Source organism: Felis catus, chromosome D4, assembly GCF_018350175.1.
Source record: "Felis catus isolate Fca126 chromosome D4, F.catus_Fca126_mat1.0, whole genome shotgun sequence".
NCBI classification, from domain to species: Eukaryota; Metazoa; Chordata; class Mammalia; order Carnivora; family Felidae; genus Felis; species Felis catus.
In genome coordinates this window covers 74,772,013-74,791,908 of record NC_058380.1, presented here as the reverse complement: position 1 = coordinate 74,791,908, position 19,896 = coordinate 74,772,013, and the positions used below count along the sequence as shown (strand labels likewise).

Genomic DNA, 19,896 nt, shown 5'->3' with positions numbered 1-19,896 from the left:
GCCTAAATACTCATCTAATCCAGTACATCTAAATTTATTGTGCACATATGACCCCAGGGGACCCTGTTAATGTGCAGGGGCTGACATCCCCAAGATTCTGCATTTCATACAGATTCCCTGGTGATGCCACTGTTTGGGGATGCTGCTGGTCTGCGGACCACACTCTGAGTAGCAGACAATCCTCTCCATCACTAACTGCTCCAATCTTTTCTAAGACATCCTTGCCACGTGGTCATCCAGCCTCAGCCTGCACACCTTCATGACCAAAAGCTACTGCCTTTTTTTTTTTAAATGTTTATTTATTTTGAGAGAGAGAGAGACAGAGAACACAAGTAGGGGAGGGGCAGAGAGAGAGGGAGAGAGAATTCCAAGCAGGCTCTGCACTGTCAGCACAGAGCCCGACATGGCACTTGATCCTATGAACCTCAAAATCATGACCTGAGCTGAAATCAAGAGTTTGTCACCCAACCAACTGAGCTACCCAGGCGCCCCAGCTCACTGCCTTTCAAGTGGCCCTTTCATTCCCTTTCTGGTACAAAACCTAGCTCAGATCTTGAAGATTTCATGGACTTGAAATGGCCTTGGTGTGGTTTTTCTGGCTCTATGGTAGAGGAGAAATTAAAGAAGCAACACGCATCCAGGCCACTAGGTAGCATCTTCTACAGATATTCCACATGCATCACCCCTCCTCAGTTCTCACAGAAACTCCTCCAGGAAGATGTTGCTGTTACACAGATGAAGAAACTGAGGCCCAGAAAAGTTGGGCGATTTGACCTGGGGTGAAGCAGCTTGTAGAAGCTGGACCCAGGGGGGCAGGCCTGGCTGCGGACGAGCGTGCTTGGTAACAAGGAGGGATGGGGTCTGCTGGCAGGACCCCCCGGTAGCACCCTTACCTGCTTTGGGGTGGCATCCAGTTACATCTATGAAAACATAAAAGACAGAGCTATGCTATGTTTCCAACCTCTCTGAGCCCCACGGGGAAACATCCATAATGGGAAGTGTCTCCAGGTAAAGATTTGCTGAGAGCCAGGTTGGATCTAAGGAGAGAGCAAACTCTTCTGAGATCAGTCTGGTGGTAGTGAAGGGAGAGAGGCCCACGGGCCAAAATTGTTTTCCTTCCTGGCCTTTTATTACCTGGCAATAAATGTCTCTCTGAGTGAAGTGGCTTCAGGCAAGAAGGATATTGTCACTGGGCAAAGCAAAGCCACTAAGCAGCAGGAATGCAACCTCCACCCATCTCTCCCTGCATTTCCAGAACCCCTTCACTAAGGTGACCCTGGTAAAGCCACCTCCTCTTGTGGCAGCCGGCCCTCCACAGGAGGTCGTCTTGTTTCTACCATACCCACCTGCTCCTGGTAGCTTCCTCATTAAAAAGGCCTCCGAGACCCTTTGTACTTTGCTTCAAGATATCAGGGTAAAATGTTTCACTGTCTTGATATGTTTGTGCTCTATGTTGGCCAGAGCTGGGAGTACGGGGACACAGAAAGAAATGGCACTTAAATGTCCCTAAAATGGAATGTAATAAATGATGAACTGGATCCCTAGATAGTGCTACGTACAAACGGGCATCTTGTCTAAGGATCAGGGAACACTGGCCCCACAAATAGTGAAAAATAACTGTACGATACACACACTACTTGGTGGCCTCTAATATGTAAAGGGTTTGATTACCAGGGTGGCAATAAATACTTGTATTTGCTGGGAGGAGTGCACCATTATTAAATATGGGTTTCTCACCTTACTCTCTGAGCTCTGTTATGTAAAGGAATACAAAACAGTGACAGAAGTCACAACAATCACAGCCATTATACATACTACTCTACCCATTCAGCATATACCTTCATATCCATTGTCCAAACAGCACCCTGAGGTGGATAGAATCAACGTGCTAGCTCCATTTTATAGAAGAGAACACTGAGGCTTAGTAAGAGGCTTGACGTGTGCATGATCACACCAGGGAATGAAAGGGACAGGACTTGAACCTGGACCCTCCAAAGCCACCCACAACCTTCTTTCTACCACCTTATGCTGCTTCTAGGAGAAGCGAGCACTCAGAGTGAGCCCTCATGTCCCCTCCAGCCCCGTGTTTGATCCTAATCCCAGATCCAGTGTTTTAAGGCCAGGCCACCCCAGGCCCTTTGAGTGGCCACCCCGGTTCTGCCCTTCGGAGCCCACAGGGACACTCCAGCTGGGATTCCTCAGATCCATTGTTTTCTCTCTGCAGGTGACTCCATGGCTTACCACAACGGCAGATCCTTCTCCACCTACGACAAGGACACGGACTCAGCCATTACCAACTGTGCCCTGTCCTACAAGGGGGCTTTCTGGTACAAGAACTGTCACCGTGTCAACCTGATGGGGAGATACGGGGACAACAACCACAGTCAGGTGAGTAAACTGCGAGTGCCTGGGGCAGGGCTTGGGAAGCTGGTTAGGGGTGACAGGCAGGCACCCCAGCCCCTCAGTTCTGGCTGAGACTGGGAGGGGGCAGCAACCTCCGGGAAATGGTGGCACCTCTGTCCCCAGCAGGGAGAAACCTCAGGGACACTGCGGGTCAGGTGAAATCCTAGAAGCAGTCCACGTTAACCCATGAAGATCCTGGGACAACCACCAGTCATGTGGATTCCAAACACAGAACGTTCTCCTCAGACAAAACCTTGGTCTGTGGCCCAGAAGGAAAGCAGATAAAATGCAGGCTGTCTAGGTGAAGCAGGGGTGAAAGCAGGGTGCTCTTTCCACCTTCTCATGTTGCCTCCAAGGATGCTTCCATAGGAGCCTTTTCCCACCACCTTTATTTCTTTGTCCCCTACCACCAGGACAATACAAAATCCTTCTGGGGGGGGGGGGGGACAACCCAAAAGCTGCCTGCCCAAAAGGAAACCTTTCTTTCCCATCTACTGTTGGAAGAAGAACGAGCTGACGGAAAAGGTCCACGAAGGAGTTATGCGAGTCCTGCCCCAGCTCTGGCAGCTGCGTGGACTCTGTGATGTCACTCTCCCTCTGTGGCCTCAGTCTCCAGGATAGAATGAGGAGGGCTCATTTCCAGCTCTGCGCCTCCGTCAGAGGGAAGCAGGAGGGCAGAGGAAGGGCAGCGCAAAGCCCAAGCTATCAGGCGGCAGTGCTTTACCATGACTGGGTAGTCACAGATGCATTCGCCCATGGGGAGAGCCAGCCTTTCCGAAATGTCACCTCCCTGTCAGATTCAGACACTGCCTGATATCAGTGAATGCCAAAAACTTAGAATCACATAGTGTCTCAATTTTTTTTTTTTTTTTTGCTTCATTGTACCAGCCATGAACTTTTCCATGTCCCCTCACAGCCCTACGTAGCTTAAAGAGAAGAGGGGTCATCTGTTAAGTTTCTAAAATTCCACATATGAGTGAAATCAGATGATATCTGTCTTTCCCTGAGTGACCTAAGGGAAGGAAAAATAAGATAAAAACAGAGAGGGAGGCAAACCATAAGAGACTCTTAAATACAGAGAACAAACTTGAGGGTTGATGGGGTGGAGGGGGTGTTAAATGGGGGATGGGCATTAAGGAGGGCACCCTTCGGATGAGCACTGGGTGCCACACATAAGAGATGAATCACTGGGTTTTACTCCTGAAGCCAAGACTACTCTGTGTGTTAACTAACTTGAGAATAAAAAAAAAAAAAAGTAAATTTAAATTTTTTTTTTAAAAAAAAGAGAGAGAAGAGGAGTCAGAGAATGCGGTGGTGGCCTCACAGGAGCACTCCTGGAAGCAGACATCCCTCCCCTAGTGGGAAGAGGGCAGACTCTACCATCTGTAGACTGTATGGAAGAGTCAAACATGGAATTAGGAGGCCCAGACACAAATATAATCTTTTCTTGAGAAAGAAAAATCTTTGGCCAAATTTCCAAGGATATTTCTCCCTAGTGGGGATTAGGGAGGTAATATTTACTTCGCACCTGCAATGTGCCCGGTACTATAATCACTCCTTTACAAGTTCATTTAATTTTCATAGCACCCTTTCAAGGTTGGCACTATCAGACCCTAAGAGGAAAAAAAACAGATAGTGAAACTGAGTCCCAGAAAGTTTTGATGATTTGTTTAAGACCACTCATGCCTCAAGTAAGAGCCCTGAGCTTGAACTCTGTATGTAAGAGCGAGCGTTGAGGTTGAACTCTCTATGTCAGGTTGTACAATTTGTGTTCCACCTGTGCTCTTTCTGCCATTCCATACAAGCCCTTATTAAAATACTCCATGAGAATCCCATGAATTAGACACTCCCCTGCATATAGCTACTCAATTCTGTAACTTCCAATCACGACCTAAATTCCTTCAGCGTCTATTCCTACCCATGGGAAGTCTCATCAGCCACCATTTTGTTTCACAACGGCAGCTCAAAGCTCAATGCCAATGCCGGTGACTTCTGACTAAAATTTTAAAAACTGAGTCAGATTCAGCCAACTCCTTTGAAGTTTTCACTACACAGACCAATAGACAGATAGGCAAGAGACAGCTATGAACTACCACATGGTCAGGTTGAAACAGAACTCCTTTTGTTCCGTCAACTAAGCAGCAATGATCAATGAACACCTTGCCTATTGAAAACCCATCTGGAGGTCTCCTCTCTTTTACAGGGTGTTAACTGGTTCCACTGGAAGGGCCACGAATATTCAATCCAGTTTGCTGAGATGAAGTTGAGACCCAGCAATTTCCGAAACCTTGAAGGCAGGCGCAAACGGGCGTAAGTTCCAGGGACAACTGGGTGAGAGAGGAGTAGGGCCCAGAGAAAGAAGCAAATTTTACCAAAGTATCAACACAACCAGTCCAACCATCAAGCCACACCCGGGTATTTGTCAGGAGTTAAAGTTGACCATGGATCATCGGGGCCAATGGCGGAAGCACCCACCTCACCTACCCTGCGAGTATTTCCTTCGCACCAAAGACAATGATCTCCACAGGTTTCTGTTTTGTTGTTTGAATCAGCAAAAAATTTTCCAGTGACAGCATCACAGTGGTTGTCCTTCTCTTGGGTAGCTCTGGGAATGGGAGAGGGGTAGGCTGTACAGTGGTAGTCGGTGTTAGAACCAGCTGTATTTTACACAAAGCTGTATAATTAATTATCATTATTTTTGTCCGCAACGATTCAGTGTGTGTCATTGGAGGCCGTCCCCAATTTTTTTTTACATTTCATACAGCAAAAACCAGAAAAGCAATACTGTTTCGATTTTAAGGATATGATTAATATGATTAATATAATAATAATGATGATGAAAACTAAGGATTTTTAAAGAGATCTTCCTTTCCAAAACACATCTGGACAGTACCTGATTGTATTTTTTTTTTTTTAATAAAAGCACAAGTACTTTTAAATTTGGCTGTTGTTTTGCCCTTCGTTGTTGAGCCTGAATTCCACCAAAGCCATATTTGAACAGATGGAGGAAAGATGAGGAGGGATGGTGGTCAAGTCAGAGAGGAAGAAGGAAAGGTGGGAGGCTACAGGCTGGGGGAGAGGAAAGCACCTTTTTGAACAAAGTTGAGCGAGGTTGGGAAAAGGTTACCACTTAAGATTCAGCCTCTTACTCAACATTTTCAAGACTAATGGTTTGTGCTCTCACAGAGGCTCTCTTATACCCACCTTCTAAGGTAGCCTGCTAAAACTTCCATGATATAGATGAGGTGACAACTGTTATCTAGCAAGGATCAAGATGCCCAAAGGCAGACAGCCTGCGTTCACACCTTGGCTGCACCATCCCCTAGTTCCCTTACCTCTTTGTGTCTCAGTTTCTTAATGAGTAAAGTACAGTTGCTCACACTTCTCCATAGCATTTCTACGAAAAAATAAATGATATCATCCAGATGAGGCCCCTACCATGGTGCCTGGTGTATATTAAATGCCACTAAGTGTTAGCTGTCTCTGCTATCACTGTTTTATGACAGGGTGCACAGAAGTGTAATGACTTGCCCATGGCTACCTACCCACTTAATCATAGAACTAGGATTTCAGCTCAGGTTTCAAAGTTCTTGCCCTCACTCAGGACCCCGGTGAACATCCCTCCTTCCCTGAGGAAATGCGCACTATGGGTACACGTTACAGAATGATTGAGGGTGGGGAAGTTCAGGTGGATCCTTCCTACAACCCTGAGGTCTTAGAACTAGAAAGAATGTCTGTTAGGAATACCTCCTTCTCCCCCAGTCAGAGTCCGGTGTCCCCCAGCCTCGGCCTGAATGCATCTCGTGGTGGAGGGAACTCATTGCCCAGCACAGCAGATCTGTTTGTACTTGGCAAATATCGAGTCAGAACCACACATTACACATTTGTCTTTTAAAACATGGTAAGTTGGGGGGGGGGGGGTGGGGAGAAACTCCCAGTTGATTCTCTCAGAGATTTTCAGCAAATGGACTTATTTAATGAAAACCTTTGGGCTGATAGGCCTCATTCAAATGGAATGTGATGGCTCAGATGCGAGGATGAGAAGAATTCATGGCTCAGGCCAGATCCTTTGCTGCTGAGTTTATCTTGCTTTAATAAATGCCATCATGTTATATACACAACTGGAAGTTCCCGATCATAAGACTTGTTGCCTGCAATTCTGCCATAGCAACGCTTGCCTTGCTGTGTAAACCCCAACAAACGGGCTCCCTATAACAATCAGGCCTTAAGAGGGAGGCTTAACCCTGTGTTCACTGCTCCCTTGGGAGGCTCTGAGCCCCAGTCCTAGCCCCCCCCTCCCCCAAATACAGATGTAACTAAGCTGATAAGGTACTTCCCAGAAGCCACACCAGAATCAAATTCCGGTTGGTGAAGAATCCCCATCACATGGGAGTCCTTTACCTCGGCCCTGGGAAGGTGGTAGATACCCCCATATGGGGATGGGAAGGCCAAGACACTCAATGCCGCAAGGTCGGTTTCAGACTGCCCACATACTAGTCAAAGCATGACCTCTCCATGCCTCAACCACGTCCTTCAGTTGGTGACTCTAGCTTTGTTCTAGCCACCTCCTCCATCTCAAAAGGTCTCCTGAAATTCTAGTCCACCCTCAAAGTCCAAGCCCACTTCTGCCTCCCCACCGAGAATGAATTTCCAAGGAGTCTGGTCTTCCCTTTGCCCTTCCTCTGTCTGCTCCCCTCCCTTTTCCCAGCTTATACCCTTCGAAGCCATCCTGCATGAATGATATCTCAGGTTTCTGGTGAGATCAAAATGGGAAGTGTTGGGACACTGAAGGCAGGAGACTGGGCAGTTAGGGGGTCAGGGTACTTCTTTTCCAGCCCCATCCCTATAGCATCACAGGGGGGTGACTCTTTGCATCCTAACAGAGGCACAATGCCAGTCCATCGCCCATCTCCACTCAGCATCCCAGGTTTTGGATAACTGCTCCCCCCACATGCCCCTTCGGGCCTAAGGATGGTCTCTGCACCTCAGCTTCTCGAGACCTGGGAACTGTGTTAGCCCTAGTGGCTCTCCTCCACATTGCCCATACCTTTAGAGACAGTCCCTCAACTTCTGCCTCTCCCAGGGACCATGACAGACACGGCCACACTCCGGGATCCTGGGCACCACTGTTACAGCTGCCTGCTTGCCTTACACCATTATTTCTACTCGTGCCTCCCACCATGGAAGCCACAGAAGAAGATACTCTTCCCTCCTCCCTGTGGGAGCCAGGACACATAACATGAGCTTTGCCCATTGGATATCTGCAGAGGGACTTCTAACCTTGAACAAGGAATTAAAAGCAAAGAGCCTATGAGGCTGGCTTCTCCAATGCTACCACAGAGTCCGTCCACAAATCACCATCCTTTGGGACAATTGATCCCACCTTCTCCCTTTCTCAGCTTGGCCCTCCCACGCCACTCTCTTTTCCACTATTCCTGGCCAACTCCAGGTATGGGGGATCCCTAAGGGCTGTGCTGATTGGTTCTCTTGTTCCAAGATTTCTCTTTTCCCTTTTCATTTAATAGTCAGTACTGAATACAGCCTATATGAGCAGCACTAAGTGAAGAAAATAACCACAGGCCCTGGCCTTGTGCGGCTTCCATGCCAGGGGGAGGCTGGCAACAGCCACCATATCAGACAAGTGAATGTAGAATTGCAAACTGAGTGAATCTATAATTGCACGTTTTAGAAGTAAATCTGAGACACTATGAGAACATCTACAAGGACCTGAGCAGGAAGGCTTCCCAGAAGAAGGGCTTCTGAATCGTCACCTAAACAATAAATAGGACTTAACCAGTGAAGAAGGCAGGGGAGGCAGAGGACAGAGTACCTCTAGAGGCCCTGAGGCAGCCAGGCCATGCAGAAAAAAGACAGAGGCAGCTGCAAGAATCTGGTCCCGCAGGTTCTTTTGGTCCAGAATAAGGATTTTGATCTTTTTCCTAAATGCAATAGGAAGGTGCTAAGGAATTTTTAGCAGGGGATGATTATGATTGTATCTTTTCTTTAAACCATCTTTTTGTTGCAGTTTCAACTTGGGCAGAGAGGTGGGAGATGGGAGGTGCTGCAGGAGCTGCGTAGTGGTGCCATGGGGACGGGGCATATGGTGTGAGAGACATTTAGAAGGTAAAACCCACAGGGACGTGGGGGCCCGGAGAGCTACTCCACGTCCACACCCAGTTCCTGAACAGCTTTCAGTTCCTGCAGGTCTCTTCCAGATGTGGCTCCATTGTCTCATTAGGGGTGTGCAGAGCTGGAGTCGAGGTCCCACTAACCTCAGGAACCAGGAGGGCTGTAGGGTCCCAGACCACTAGGCATCTCTCCTCCAACTTTGGATGGGGGGCGGGGGTGGGGGAAATCAAGGAGGGTCCCTGGGGGTTACTGTGGTTAGAATGAGGAAGGATTGATGCCAAGGGGACTCTGTGGCTGAATTGCAAAGGGTGAAGGTGATGGCTGGGCCTTGCCCTGGGGGCTTTGTGTCCTGTGAGTGCAACTGAGAGTTACTGACGGTGTCTAGGGCAGGAGTGACAAAATCAGGGTCGCTCTTTAGAAGTCCCACTCCCTTACTAGAAAGGCATTTGCTCAGGCTATGTCCTCTGGCCTCAGTGGGGTGTTAGAAGAACTCACAGGTGTCCCCTGCCAGGATTTGGGCGGATGCTCTATGCCAGTGGCCAGCAGAGGGCTCACTCCCCCGCCCACTTCCCTCCAGGAGGAGCCACACAAATGAATTTAAGGTTCAGAAAGGAAGCAGGAAAAGGCTCTCCTCTTGAAAATCACTCCAGTCTCGCCAAGACTGGAAAATCTCAATGTGTTACGGAAAGAAACACACACACACACACACACACACACACACACACAGTCAAAATGAGTAGTTCCCGTGTTAGCCCAATGCTTGCAACTGCGGGTGAAGCTGTTTCAGAGCCGTGAGATGACTTCTCCAAGGTTCAGAGTCCCAGAGCAAGGACTGAATCCTAGGTCTTCTGACCCCTTAGGCCTTGAAGAGCATCTATTGGCATACTGATTCCTTTATCCATTCTTCCATTCGGTACACAAGGAACACCTGCCATGAGCCAGTTCCCTCATAACACTTTACAGTTTACAAAGCCAACGTGATCATAGCTTCTCTAAAGTAATCGTCTTTGCAGTCAGAGCTGAGCTGGCATCCGTTTTCCAATTACTGAATGATCTTGGCCCAGTCGCTTAATTTTTCCGAGTGGCCCTAAAAAGTGGAGTGAAGAAGACATACCATGTGGAGAAACTGTGATGATTTAAAAGAGAGAAATGGACAGCACCTGGCCTGGAGAAAATGCCAATATACATTTCTCTCTGAAGTTGATAGTTGTCTGAAGCTGAGCAGCGGGATACAATACTCAAGTCAGCCAGCAGATGGCAGGCTCCCCCGGCTTTCTGAGGGCACTAAAGGAAGCACTCCCCGCCCCCCTCCCCAGGTGTTCACGCGGCTGCAGTGATGCCACCTGGGCTCCCAGGCTCATAGAAACCTCCAGGAAAACCCCTTCTCTGCCTTCACTCCAAACGCCTGCTCCATGAGAGGTTCAAACCCTGCCGAGGGGGCAGCAGGGTCATGGCAGGCTGCCTCTGCTGTTCTGGTCTCCCCTTTGGCTGCACAAGCCTTATGTCAACAACCACAAGCCTTCTTGCAAATGTACACGGTGGGGGGGTACATTCCTGGGGGTCAGGGAGGGAGGGCTTCTGGCCCACGTGTCCAGTCCCCACTTGGATTCTATAAAGACCACCACTCTTCTCCGGCATGTGTAATGGCTCCATTGCAGTGACGTGTCATCACTGACTTACTCCCCCCCAACCCCCATTACTGCTCCCTTGTTGTTGGTAGTGAAGGGTGAGCTCACACATCTTCTGCTGCCCTATGGTGGCTCCTCTGGCTTGTCCGTGGCCCCTCAGCCACGTGTCTTCTCCTTCCCTACCGCTTAACTGTCCAGCACAGAGTGAGGCCCTTCTGGAAATGGGAACACGTTGTTGTCACGATTGTTTTACACTCTCTTCTCCTCAAAAGGCTGGTTTAGCTGGCGATCCCTCTGGATTACCCCGAGCAGCTTGGGCAACCCCGGAAACGCCGTCAAGGGCCCTGTGTCCCCAGTGCTTGGCTCCTTGTGTCAGTCTACACCCCAAAGAGGTGTAGAGTGATCCTCTTAAAATGCTGAGTCAAACCATCTCATTCCACTGCCCCAAACCCTCCAAGCTTGCCTTCTGGCTTACAGCAAAGCTCGAGCTGTTACAGCCCTTGAAGCCCTGAGTGATCTGTCCCTTGACACTTCTCAGAACTCGATGCCTGTCTCATGGAGATCTCGGTGCATTGGCCTCTCTGCTGCTCTTCAACCCCAGCACTGTCCCACTTCTGAGCCTTCCCCTGGAATGCTTTTCCCAGCACCACACACATGCACACACACGGCTCGCTTTCTCACTTCCTTCGGGCAACCTCCCAAAGCCGTCTGCTCAATGAGACTTTCCCTCACCACCCTGTGTAAACACACGCACGTGCACTCCGCACGTGCGCATCCACGCACACGCACACAAGGCCGCCTGGCCCCAGCACTCTTTATTTGTCTCCATAGCATGTCTCCACCTGACATGCTGCTGCCTTGTTTATGTGTATGATTTCGAGAAATTAAGCTCCGTGACAACAGGGACTTTATATGTATTTGCTCCCCTGTTGTATCTCCAGCACCTCAAATAGAGCCCATTCTAGGGTCTCCCAGTCCTTATGTGTTCACTGAACATGTGACCAGACCTATTTTCTATTTCATTAAGCGTCAACTCTGTCCCCAGATCGTCATGTTAAGCAGAAACTAACTCAGAGAAGTGATTTTCCCAAAGCTGTCATGCAACCAGAATGGATTCCTATTCAGTTCCTGCTTGCCCACATCATCGCCACGATAGGTCAGAACCTGACGGTGTGGTTTAAAGAAGCAGCACAGGAATTGCTCTAGCGAGAGCCCCAGGCAGCAACCTCTCCTCAGCAGGGGAAGGCCGTGGCTGAGATTGTCTCACAGCCAAGGAGGGAGAAATCCAGCAGGACATTTAGAGAGAAAAGCACCATAAATATCAGTCAATTCAGAGACAGAGCATGGCGTGTGTCCAACCAAAGTCACTTGTCCAGGGGCTTTCCACACATGTGGTCCCTCAGAGAGAAGCCTCCCAATTGTGGACCGAGGCCCTCCCACTGCACCACACCACAACTGAGAACCATCGTTTTTCAGGGCTAGATGGGAAGTGAGCAAAATTAGTGACCTCTCAGGCCTTTCATTTACATATATTAGCTTTAAAAGGGAAGTGAGAAGGAGAGAAAGAGAAACAGACACAGAGAGTGAGACAGAGGCAGAGGTACAGAGAGAAGGAGAGACAGAGAGAAAGAGACAGATACAGAGAGAGAGAGGCAGAGACAGAGACAGAGAGAGAGATAATTTTCCAGGTATGGTAGAAGCATCATAAACTAAAGTCACCTAAGTTGTGGGTTCAAGAATTTCTCCAAAAAGAAGTATATGTATTTCCTGACAATCAAGTCCTTCTAGGCAGTTAGCGGAGGAGAGGGGGGAGCAGGCCTCAGGTATGTGAAAGGGGTTTGGTCTACACAGCACACCCAGCTCAGCCGAGGCTTAGGACCGCACTCCTCCCGGGCACCCTTCAGGGGAGCATCAGAGTTAAGTTTGTAAAAGCATCGATCTCTCCCCAGAAGCCCAGTCCTAAGGCAGCAAAGAACGTTCAAGTGAGCACCACAAGGGGCTGGCTCCAGGACAGGCTACAAACTGCACGAGGGCCCGGCTTATTCCCTGTGTTGCCCCTGCGTCTCCAGCACCACATCCACAGCGCGTAGTGCTGGAACCCAGTCGCTGCACGATTAAGACTTCTCGATCAAGACGTCAACTTATATAACTGCCAGGAAGTTCTAAGAAGGGCACTGAGGTCACGACCAGGCCCAGTGTGAGAGACAGTTACACTCAGTTAATAGACGTCTTATTAATCTACTTGTCGTCCTTAGAATGGTACTTACTTAGACGATCAGATAGTGAAAAAATTGAAAACACCATGTCCTTCAAGAAAGATGGGATAACGAGGAAGGACATAATCTCCGCGTCAGAATCTCTGCAGGCCTCTCATGGAACAGCGAAAGTAGGCTTATCCTATTGGGTGACAGAAGGTAGAACTGGGAGCCCATGGTGAAATCTACATGGGGCAAACAGTACCCAAATAAGAAAAGGACTTATGGCCGAAACCATCCAGGGAACGAGTAGGCCGTCAGAGAAGCAGTGAACTCCTGGTACTGGAGAGGTCCTAGGTCTTAAGGTTCACACACTAAATAAAGTAGTGTTATAAAGTCCCTTCCAGCCCCCAAGTGGACTTATTCTGCCCCTCCGGCTCAGTCAGTTGCCGCATACAAGCTTTCCAAATGCTTCTGCTCCAGTCACCAACCTGGGTCTCAAATGCAGCAAAAGGAAAGGGCATCATGACAGAGTTAAGACACCAGGAAACACAGATGTTATTTGAAGAAGGCAGCCCCTTGGGGAGACAGGAGATAAACACAGTGTTGACTGTCCCTCTGATTAAACAGAGCACTTCCTCCAGGGAACACAGGGCAGAAGGAACCACACTTGCCAGTTGGCAAAACCTTAACTCTCTTAAAAATTCTAGGTTTAACGAGTTTCTTGGAAGCAAGCTTCTTACAGAAAAAGAAACCTGTAACCCCAACCATGACCCACAGGCAGAAAATTTCACTGTCCCCCCCGGCCCCCCTAGCACACACTGGGATATTTGCTGCAAGAGATTGTTCAGGGTCAAATTCCACTTTCTAACTTAGGAAGTCACAGGGGGCTTGCACAAAGAGGCAGTCTCTAGAAAGGAGATCTGAAGTGTAAACTGGGATATGATGTTATCATTCAGCCTCCAGGATCACTCATCCCTTAACCCTTTCTTTCCGCTTAATCTGAATGCCAGAGCATTCAAGTAGAATGTACATGACTTCATGTACATCATATAATACGTGTTTTTAATGCTAAGGCTTGAAACCACCAGACACAGAGGCAGGACCAAACGGTGGCTGTGTTGGAGGCAGGAACCATCTCTTAGCGAACTCTGTATCGGCAGCACCTGGTGGGGAAGACAGCACTATGCTAAATCAGTGAATGAATCAATGGACCGATTGATGGCTTCAAGCTTTGGCTCGGCTACAGAACTAGCAGTGTGACCTTGGTTGGGTTGCAGAACTTCTCAGAGTTTTAGATGTTTTCATCTATAATTCAGAAATACTAATAACCACCTTGTATGATCTCAATAAACGCAGTAATGTGTATAAAGTGTCCCAGAAAGTGTCTTGCTTATAGTAGGTGCTCAGTAAATTATGTCCCTTCTACTCCCTAGAACCGTCCGTCACACAAAGGAAACGATCAGTACACATTTGCCTGGCTGATCAATACTTGGAACTAACATGAATGAAATCAGTTAATTGAGGAGGAAGCACAGACAGGCGCGGTCACGTGCGTTGGCTCAGGTAGCTGCTCCGTGGAAGAGGTGGGGGCAGAAGGAGAGAAGTAAATCCAACATTTAAATATATCTCTGCTGTAAGAGGCAGCCTCCACTCGTATTTGTCTTTCATTTACACTGTGATTCTCTCTTGGGCATTTCGGCTCCTAAAGGCAAAGTTTCCAGATCTTCTGGAGGATTCATAGAAGATGCACGTCTCTAAAAGCTTTTCATTAGTAAAGCTGGACATACAGTTGTGAGCAACTGTACTCAAAGCCATATATCCTTAAAGGACCCACATAATAAAGTCCTACTGTGTCTAGTCCCCCTTCCCTACCCCCAAGAACTTATTTCCGCAAATGAATGTGTGTTTGATGCTGTGATCAGGAAGCGAGATCAGGTCATCCAACGTGCCTCCTCACTGCCTTAGCTGCAGAGACAGCAAGGGGAAACTCATTACCCACTTATATCAATCATCATCGTGGCCCTGGTCTGTGGCAAATCTATTCCTTCTTGTTTCTTCCACCGGTTTCTGTTCTCTTTTTCATCCCAACGGTCTGATTTTGCTTTCCGTTTAATCCATAAATCTTTCTGGGACAAAAGGGAACTGAGAAGAACACCAAAGATATAAAATGGCACACAGATTCCCAATTTGGACTTTCCTGGTCTGAAAACAGACCTGACTTCTCTCCCTCAGCGTCACCATCTTTAAATGAGTGATTTTGCTAAAACAACAAGAGCATCGAACCCCTACAATAAACACCAGCTGAATGCCAGGCACCGTTGGAAGTGCCTCCCGCGTCAGAAACTCACGCGATCTTCCCCTATATTCTGTGAGGTAAGGAATATCACTGTACCCATTATACACAGGAGGAAACGGAGGTATGCGAAGGTTGGGGAACTTCAAAACCACACTATTGTGTTTTATGTAATACGATTCGAATTATAATGGGATGCTTTAATTTAGAACCTCATCATGTGGGACCCAGAGAGACGGCTGTGCGTATAATTGATACACTAGAGACACTGATAAGGGAGCGAGCCCACATGGTAGAGGCACCAACTGTCATGATAAGGAGTAAATTCCATGTTCCTTCTACCATTCAAATTCCGCTCTCAGGAACTGCAGAACCTGACGGCAGAAACTATGAAAGCCAAGAGGTTATTTATTGTTGTAACTGGGTTGGAAGGAGAAAAGACCCATAAGGTAAAAGGGCACACAGCCTAATGTTTTCTCTGCCTGCAAGGCAGACACATCACTCCGCAAGCTCTTTCTGGCCTCATGCCTCTCCGCAGAGGAGAATTGAGACCAGGACGTGATGAGGGAAAACCACGGGCTTCTGGGTGACTCACACTGTGTTCAGGCGAGCAGGTCCTGCCCAGCTGGCTCTGACAGGGAGGGGGTTGCTCTCACCTGCAACTTGGAAATCTACGGTCAACAGAAGGGACTACCCTGCTGTTTTGCGTTTCAGAGTCTCCAGAATCCCAGGGGCCACTCCAGGCTGCTTTGCTTTCTCACCAAAACTCGAAAAGAACCCCCCCTCCAAGTCCTAGAATCCCTTTGCCATCAGGGTTTCAGAAAGAGCTACAGTCAATTGAAATGCATCTTCTTCAGGGTGTGCGTGGAAGTCACCACTTCTCCCAACCTTTAATGACATCATCTGTGCGGCCACCCCGAGGGAGCGGAGCCCAGATACACAGAAGTGCCCTTGAAATGGCAAAGCAGGACCAGGAGGTGAAACCTGTCCATTCCCAAGAGAGCCTCCTGCCGGCCCGACAGTACGGGAATTACGCTGGACCTGCTGGCCTCCTCCCAGGTGCCCCTGCTGCCTGCTCAAGTCTGCTAACTGCTTGCCTTCCTTGCTGTGTCTGACTCTGACACCTTCTACCCCAATGCCTGATCATCAACCAAAGTTTTAGTACTCTTTGGTGCCTGTTTCCTGGACTGGCAATGGCATTTGACTCTCTTTTTCTGTAACGAGCCCAGTCCATTACAGGTCTTGTTTGAACGGATCCCAATACCAGGGTACACGCACAGCCTGGTAGGCTTTAAGCTACACTGGACAGGCTTCCATAGAAGGTTCATGGAAAGAAAAAACATCATAGAGTAACCACAGGTAGGCTTCTTCAGATAGGATGTTACCTTCTGCACCTAGACCTTTAGTATGGCACAGAGCAACCCTTAAGTGCAAAGAGGCCCAGAGTGGGAAACAGCTTGCTAAGTAAGATGGCCTCAGGGGACATTTGCCCTCCCTGGTCCCTGATGTCAGTGCAGCTGCAGGGAGCAGGTTCTCCTGCAAGCATGCCTCTCAGTCTCTCCACTTCTCTTTCCTCAGAGCCTGGGAAGCCACTCTGATCTAACACAAGGACATTTTCAGAGTGGGAGGTGGGACATACCTAGGGACCCTCAACCAATGAAGGACAGGAACACTGGATGAATGCCCCGGTCCTCTCCTTTCACAGAAGGAGGCACGTTCAGTATGCCTTCTCATGGGGCCCCAGTGGGACTAAGCCACAGTTGTCCTCTGTAGGAACTGAACAGCAAAGCTCATGCTGGCTGTCCCTTCCTCCCTGTCTCAACCTGCTCTCACCCTTACTCCTGCATCTGGGAATCATCTCGCAAGCTCTTGCCTCAGGCTCTACTTTAGGCCTGATGAGCTGAGGCTATAGTTATAGTGAGAATCAGGAGTATTGTCTAGGATCGAGTCAGTAAGGTCAGTATGAGCCAGACAGTGAACAGGCCATGGAAAAACTTTAGATTTCAGATTCCATTGCCTGGGTAGTTAAGATGATGGAGCCCAGCCTAGGAATCCAGCCAGCGGGACTTTGGGGCAAGGGGCAGTAATGGCTGGGAATCTGGCCTCACCAGGGCTAGATGGAGTCTCTGGGCCTCTGCTGAGCTGGCTGAGATTCAGAGAAAGAATTGGAATGGCTAGGGACACTGATGCAAAAAGCCGCTCACCAAAATGGGGCCACAGGGAAGCCACAAGGTCAAGGTCTGACTCAACCCTTCTGCCAGGGCCCAGAACTCATCTCTAGCACATTGGATTTGGCATGAAAATAACCACAGCTTTTCTGAGTGTGCTTATTTTCAGCCTGCTCAACGGTTTTCATAATGAGCTCATTTGGTTCTTAAAACAACCATATAAGTCATTCTCCCCATTTTATAGATGAGGAAAGTGAGCCCACTATGCACTTGAACAAAGACTTGAATCCAGAGTTCTTGGGATTTCAAGCTGCAGTCTCTGGCCAACCAACTACCCTGCCAGGATCCAATGGAGCTGCAGTCCAGGTTCAAGGTCAACAACTGACCTTGCAGATATAAGCTTGAGAACTGCAGTCAGGACGAGCTGGGAGAGGTAGAAGCTGATTCTCAGTGTCAAAATGCACACACGGCATGGGTTCACCAGCATTGCCTAGGGACAGATGCTGCCTATGTCTTAGACTCACAGTGACAGTGACCGTGTCCTATGAGGTCACATTGCAATTGTCCCTCCATTCATGTACAATGTTTCTCAGATATGTCATCTACTTTTAGGGCCTGAAGGAAAAGACTCCAGGTTGGGGTGGGCAGGATGCTTGTCATTTAGAAAAGAATCCACAGCCAGGCTTCTATCTGCAGGCCACACTCCCATTTATAAAACATATTCTAGTCCTTGAAATCATGATGCTGAGGATGAGTAGAGAAAGCCATATGACTCCCATTCCAGAGAGGAGTAACAGGATCAGAGATGTTGAAAGGCAGGACAGTGTGGCAAAAATACCATCCACTGACCACGGAGCCAGGAATGCCCAAGCTCTGACCTCGAGTTGCCTTGCCTCACCACCAGCTCCCTATTCACCTTGGACACTGACTTTGCAGGCTGTGTGTTGCAGAGGAGAGAGTTCAAAGGTGGAAGGAGCCTAATCCCCTGAACCACCCCACAGAGCAGAGATCAAATCCACAAGTAGCACTGTTCTGTGACATGAGCAAGTAATATATTTTTATAGCATTTTGCCACGGATTGCATGAAGTTGTTATAGCAGTTAGCCAACCTTGGCTAATACAGGTCCTCTGTGGTCAAGGTGGTTTTCTCTCTGACATCAGTCCAGTGGATTCAGCATCATTTGGAGCTTCCAGCTGGTGCTTTTCAAGCTGGTCTTCACTGACTGCTCATTCCTTGGTTTCTGTGATGTCTATTCTTGATGTCAATTCCAAGGGCCCCATTGCCCTTGAAACCAGTGAGGCAGCAAAGCCACACACGACCCAGCTCTCCTTCCTGGTGGAGAAGAGCCAGCCTCATCAGATAATCCAAAAGCCAGATCAAAGGGCACCAGACCCAGTCACAGAAGACCTGACACTGACCTTAGCTTGACTTCTAATTCGCTGTGTCACCTTGAGCACATTTCCTCAGTTTTTGGTCTCGCTTTCCCATCTCTAGAACTGTGGGGTTTCCCTCAGTGATACCAAAGCAACTGCTAATGCTTTAGGATTCTAACATGTAGATTCAAGACCCGAGAGAGAAAGGTAAAGGTTAATTACTCAAAGCTGTGGGATAATTAATGAAGGTGATTTTCCCCAGACTCTAAGGGAAAAAAGATTTTGTTGAAAAGGAGAGAATTGTTGAGGCTGATGTTATGTTTAGGAAGGCAAACCATCAGGCCGTTTCCATTCTGAGTCAATCCCACTGTTTGAGAGGTAACAGAAGAGAAGGGACAGGCCACAGGCTCTGATTTGGAAAGACCTCTGTTCAAATCTCGCCATTACTCCTAATGACCGTGTGTTTGCAGGAAGTCACGTCTCTAGCCCTTCATGTTATCACTGGTAAAGCGGCACCTGTCAGAAAGCTATGGTAATCAAATGAGACAGTGCAAGTAACACACATTGTAAGTTGTAACAGGGAGTTCCCTTTACTGTCCTCATGCTAGGGCGAGGGGGAAGCAGGGGGAGGGATGGAAGCATTTCCTTCATTGTGCAGCTAATCATTTATCTCAACATTGTGTGTTAGGTGCTCACAACACACAGATGAATAAAACGTAGCCCTTGACCTCAAGGTTTCAACGTCTCGGTGGAAAGACAGACGCATGCACAAGTTACTGATCCCCTAATATGATAACTATCTCACACACGTATAAAGAAGCCAGCACCACCCCTTCTAGAAGACGCCCTAGAGAGACATACACGGGTGCCCATTGAAACATGTACAGGAATGCCCACTGAAATTCTGGCTACAAATTTAAAAAGTAGAAAAATATTGAATGTCCATCAATAAGAGAGCAAATAAAATATAACACATAAATAACTAGAATTATTAACATGTAGCCTCATTAAGATTGAATGAAAATTCAGTTATCAGATTATATGTACAGTTAGGTACCATTTGATTAGATTTTAAAACCACACACCAAATGTTCTGTTTTTCACGGAAGTGTGCAGTTGTATGTATTTTTTTTAATTTTTTAAATTCATTTTGAGAGAGAGACAGGCAGTGAGAAGGGACAGAGAGAGAATATCAAGCAAGCTCCATGCTGTCAGCACAGACCCTGACTCAGGGGCTCAAATCCACGAACCATGAGATCATGACCTGAGCCAAAATCAAGAGTCGACACTCAACCGACGGAGCCACATAGGTGCCCCAATGTATATAAGTATTTTTTTAATGTTTATTTATTTTTTAGAGAGAGACAGAGACAGAGACAGAGACAGAGTGTGAGCCAAGAAGGGGCAGAGAGAGAGAGGGAGACACAGAATCTGAAGCAGGCTCCAGGCTCTGAGCTGTCATGTCAGCACAGAGCCCAATGCAGGGCTTGAACCCACGAACCGTGAGATCATGACCTGAGTTGAAGTCCGACATTTAACCGACTGAGCCACCCAGGGGCCCCAAGTATTTTTTAAATGGACTAGAAGAATCCACATCAAACTCATGAGCCTGGTGGCTTCTGGGAAAAGTAGGCAGGAAATGGGTCTAGGGCTAATGCTCAAAGGGGACAGTAATTTCATCTGTAATGTTTTGTTTATGTTTA

The 19,896-nt window shown here is 48.0% G+C and overlaps 1 protein-coding gene and 1 long non-coding RNA gene across 8 annotated transcripts in view; one reads left to right on the top strand and one right to left on the bottom strand.

The window, feature by feature from the left end:
• TNC (tenascin C) overlaps positions 1-5,240 on the top strand; it is a 122,492-nt gene extending 117,252 nt beyond the window's left edge. For all 7 annotated transcript variants that reach the window (XM_045043153.1, XM_045043155.1, XM_045043152.1 and 4 more), the window contains 2 exons: positions 2,225-2,388; positions 4,607-5,240. In XM_045043153.1, the coding sequence (XP_044899088.1) occupies positions 2,225-2,388; positions 4,607-4,717 (275 nt within the window). In that variant the 3' untranslated portion in view covers positions 4,718-5,240. The remainder of the gene's footprint in view (positions 1-2,224; positions 2,389-4,606) is intronic.
• LOC109493935 overlaps positions 1-19,896 on the bottom strand; it is a 131,965-nt gene that overhangs the window by 7,481 nt on the left and 104,588 nt on the right. The window lies entirely within an intron of this gene.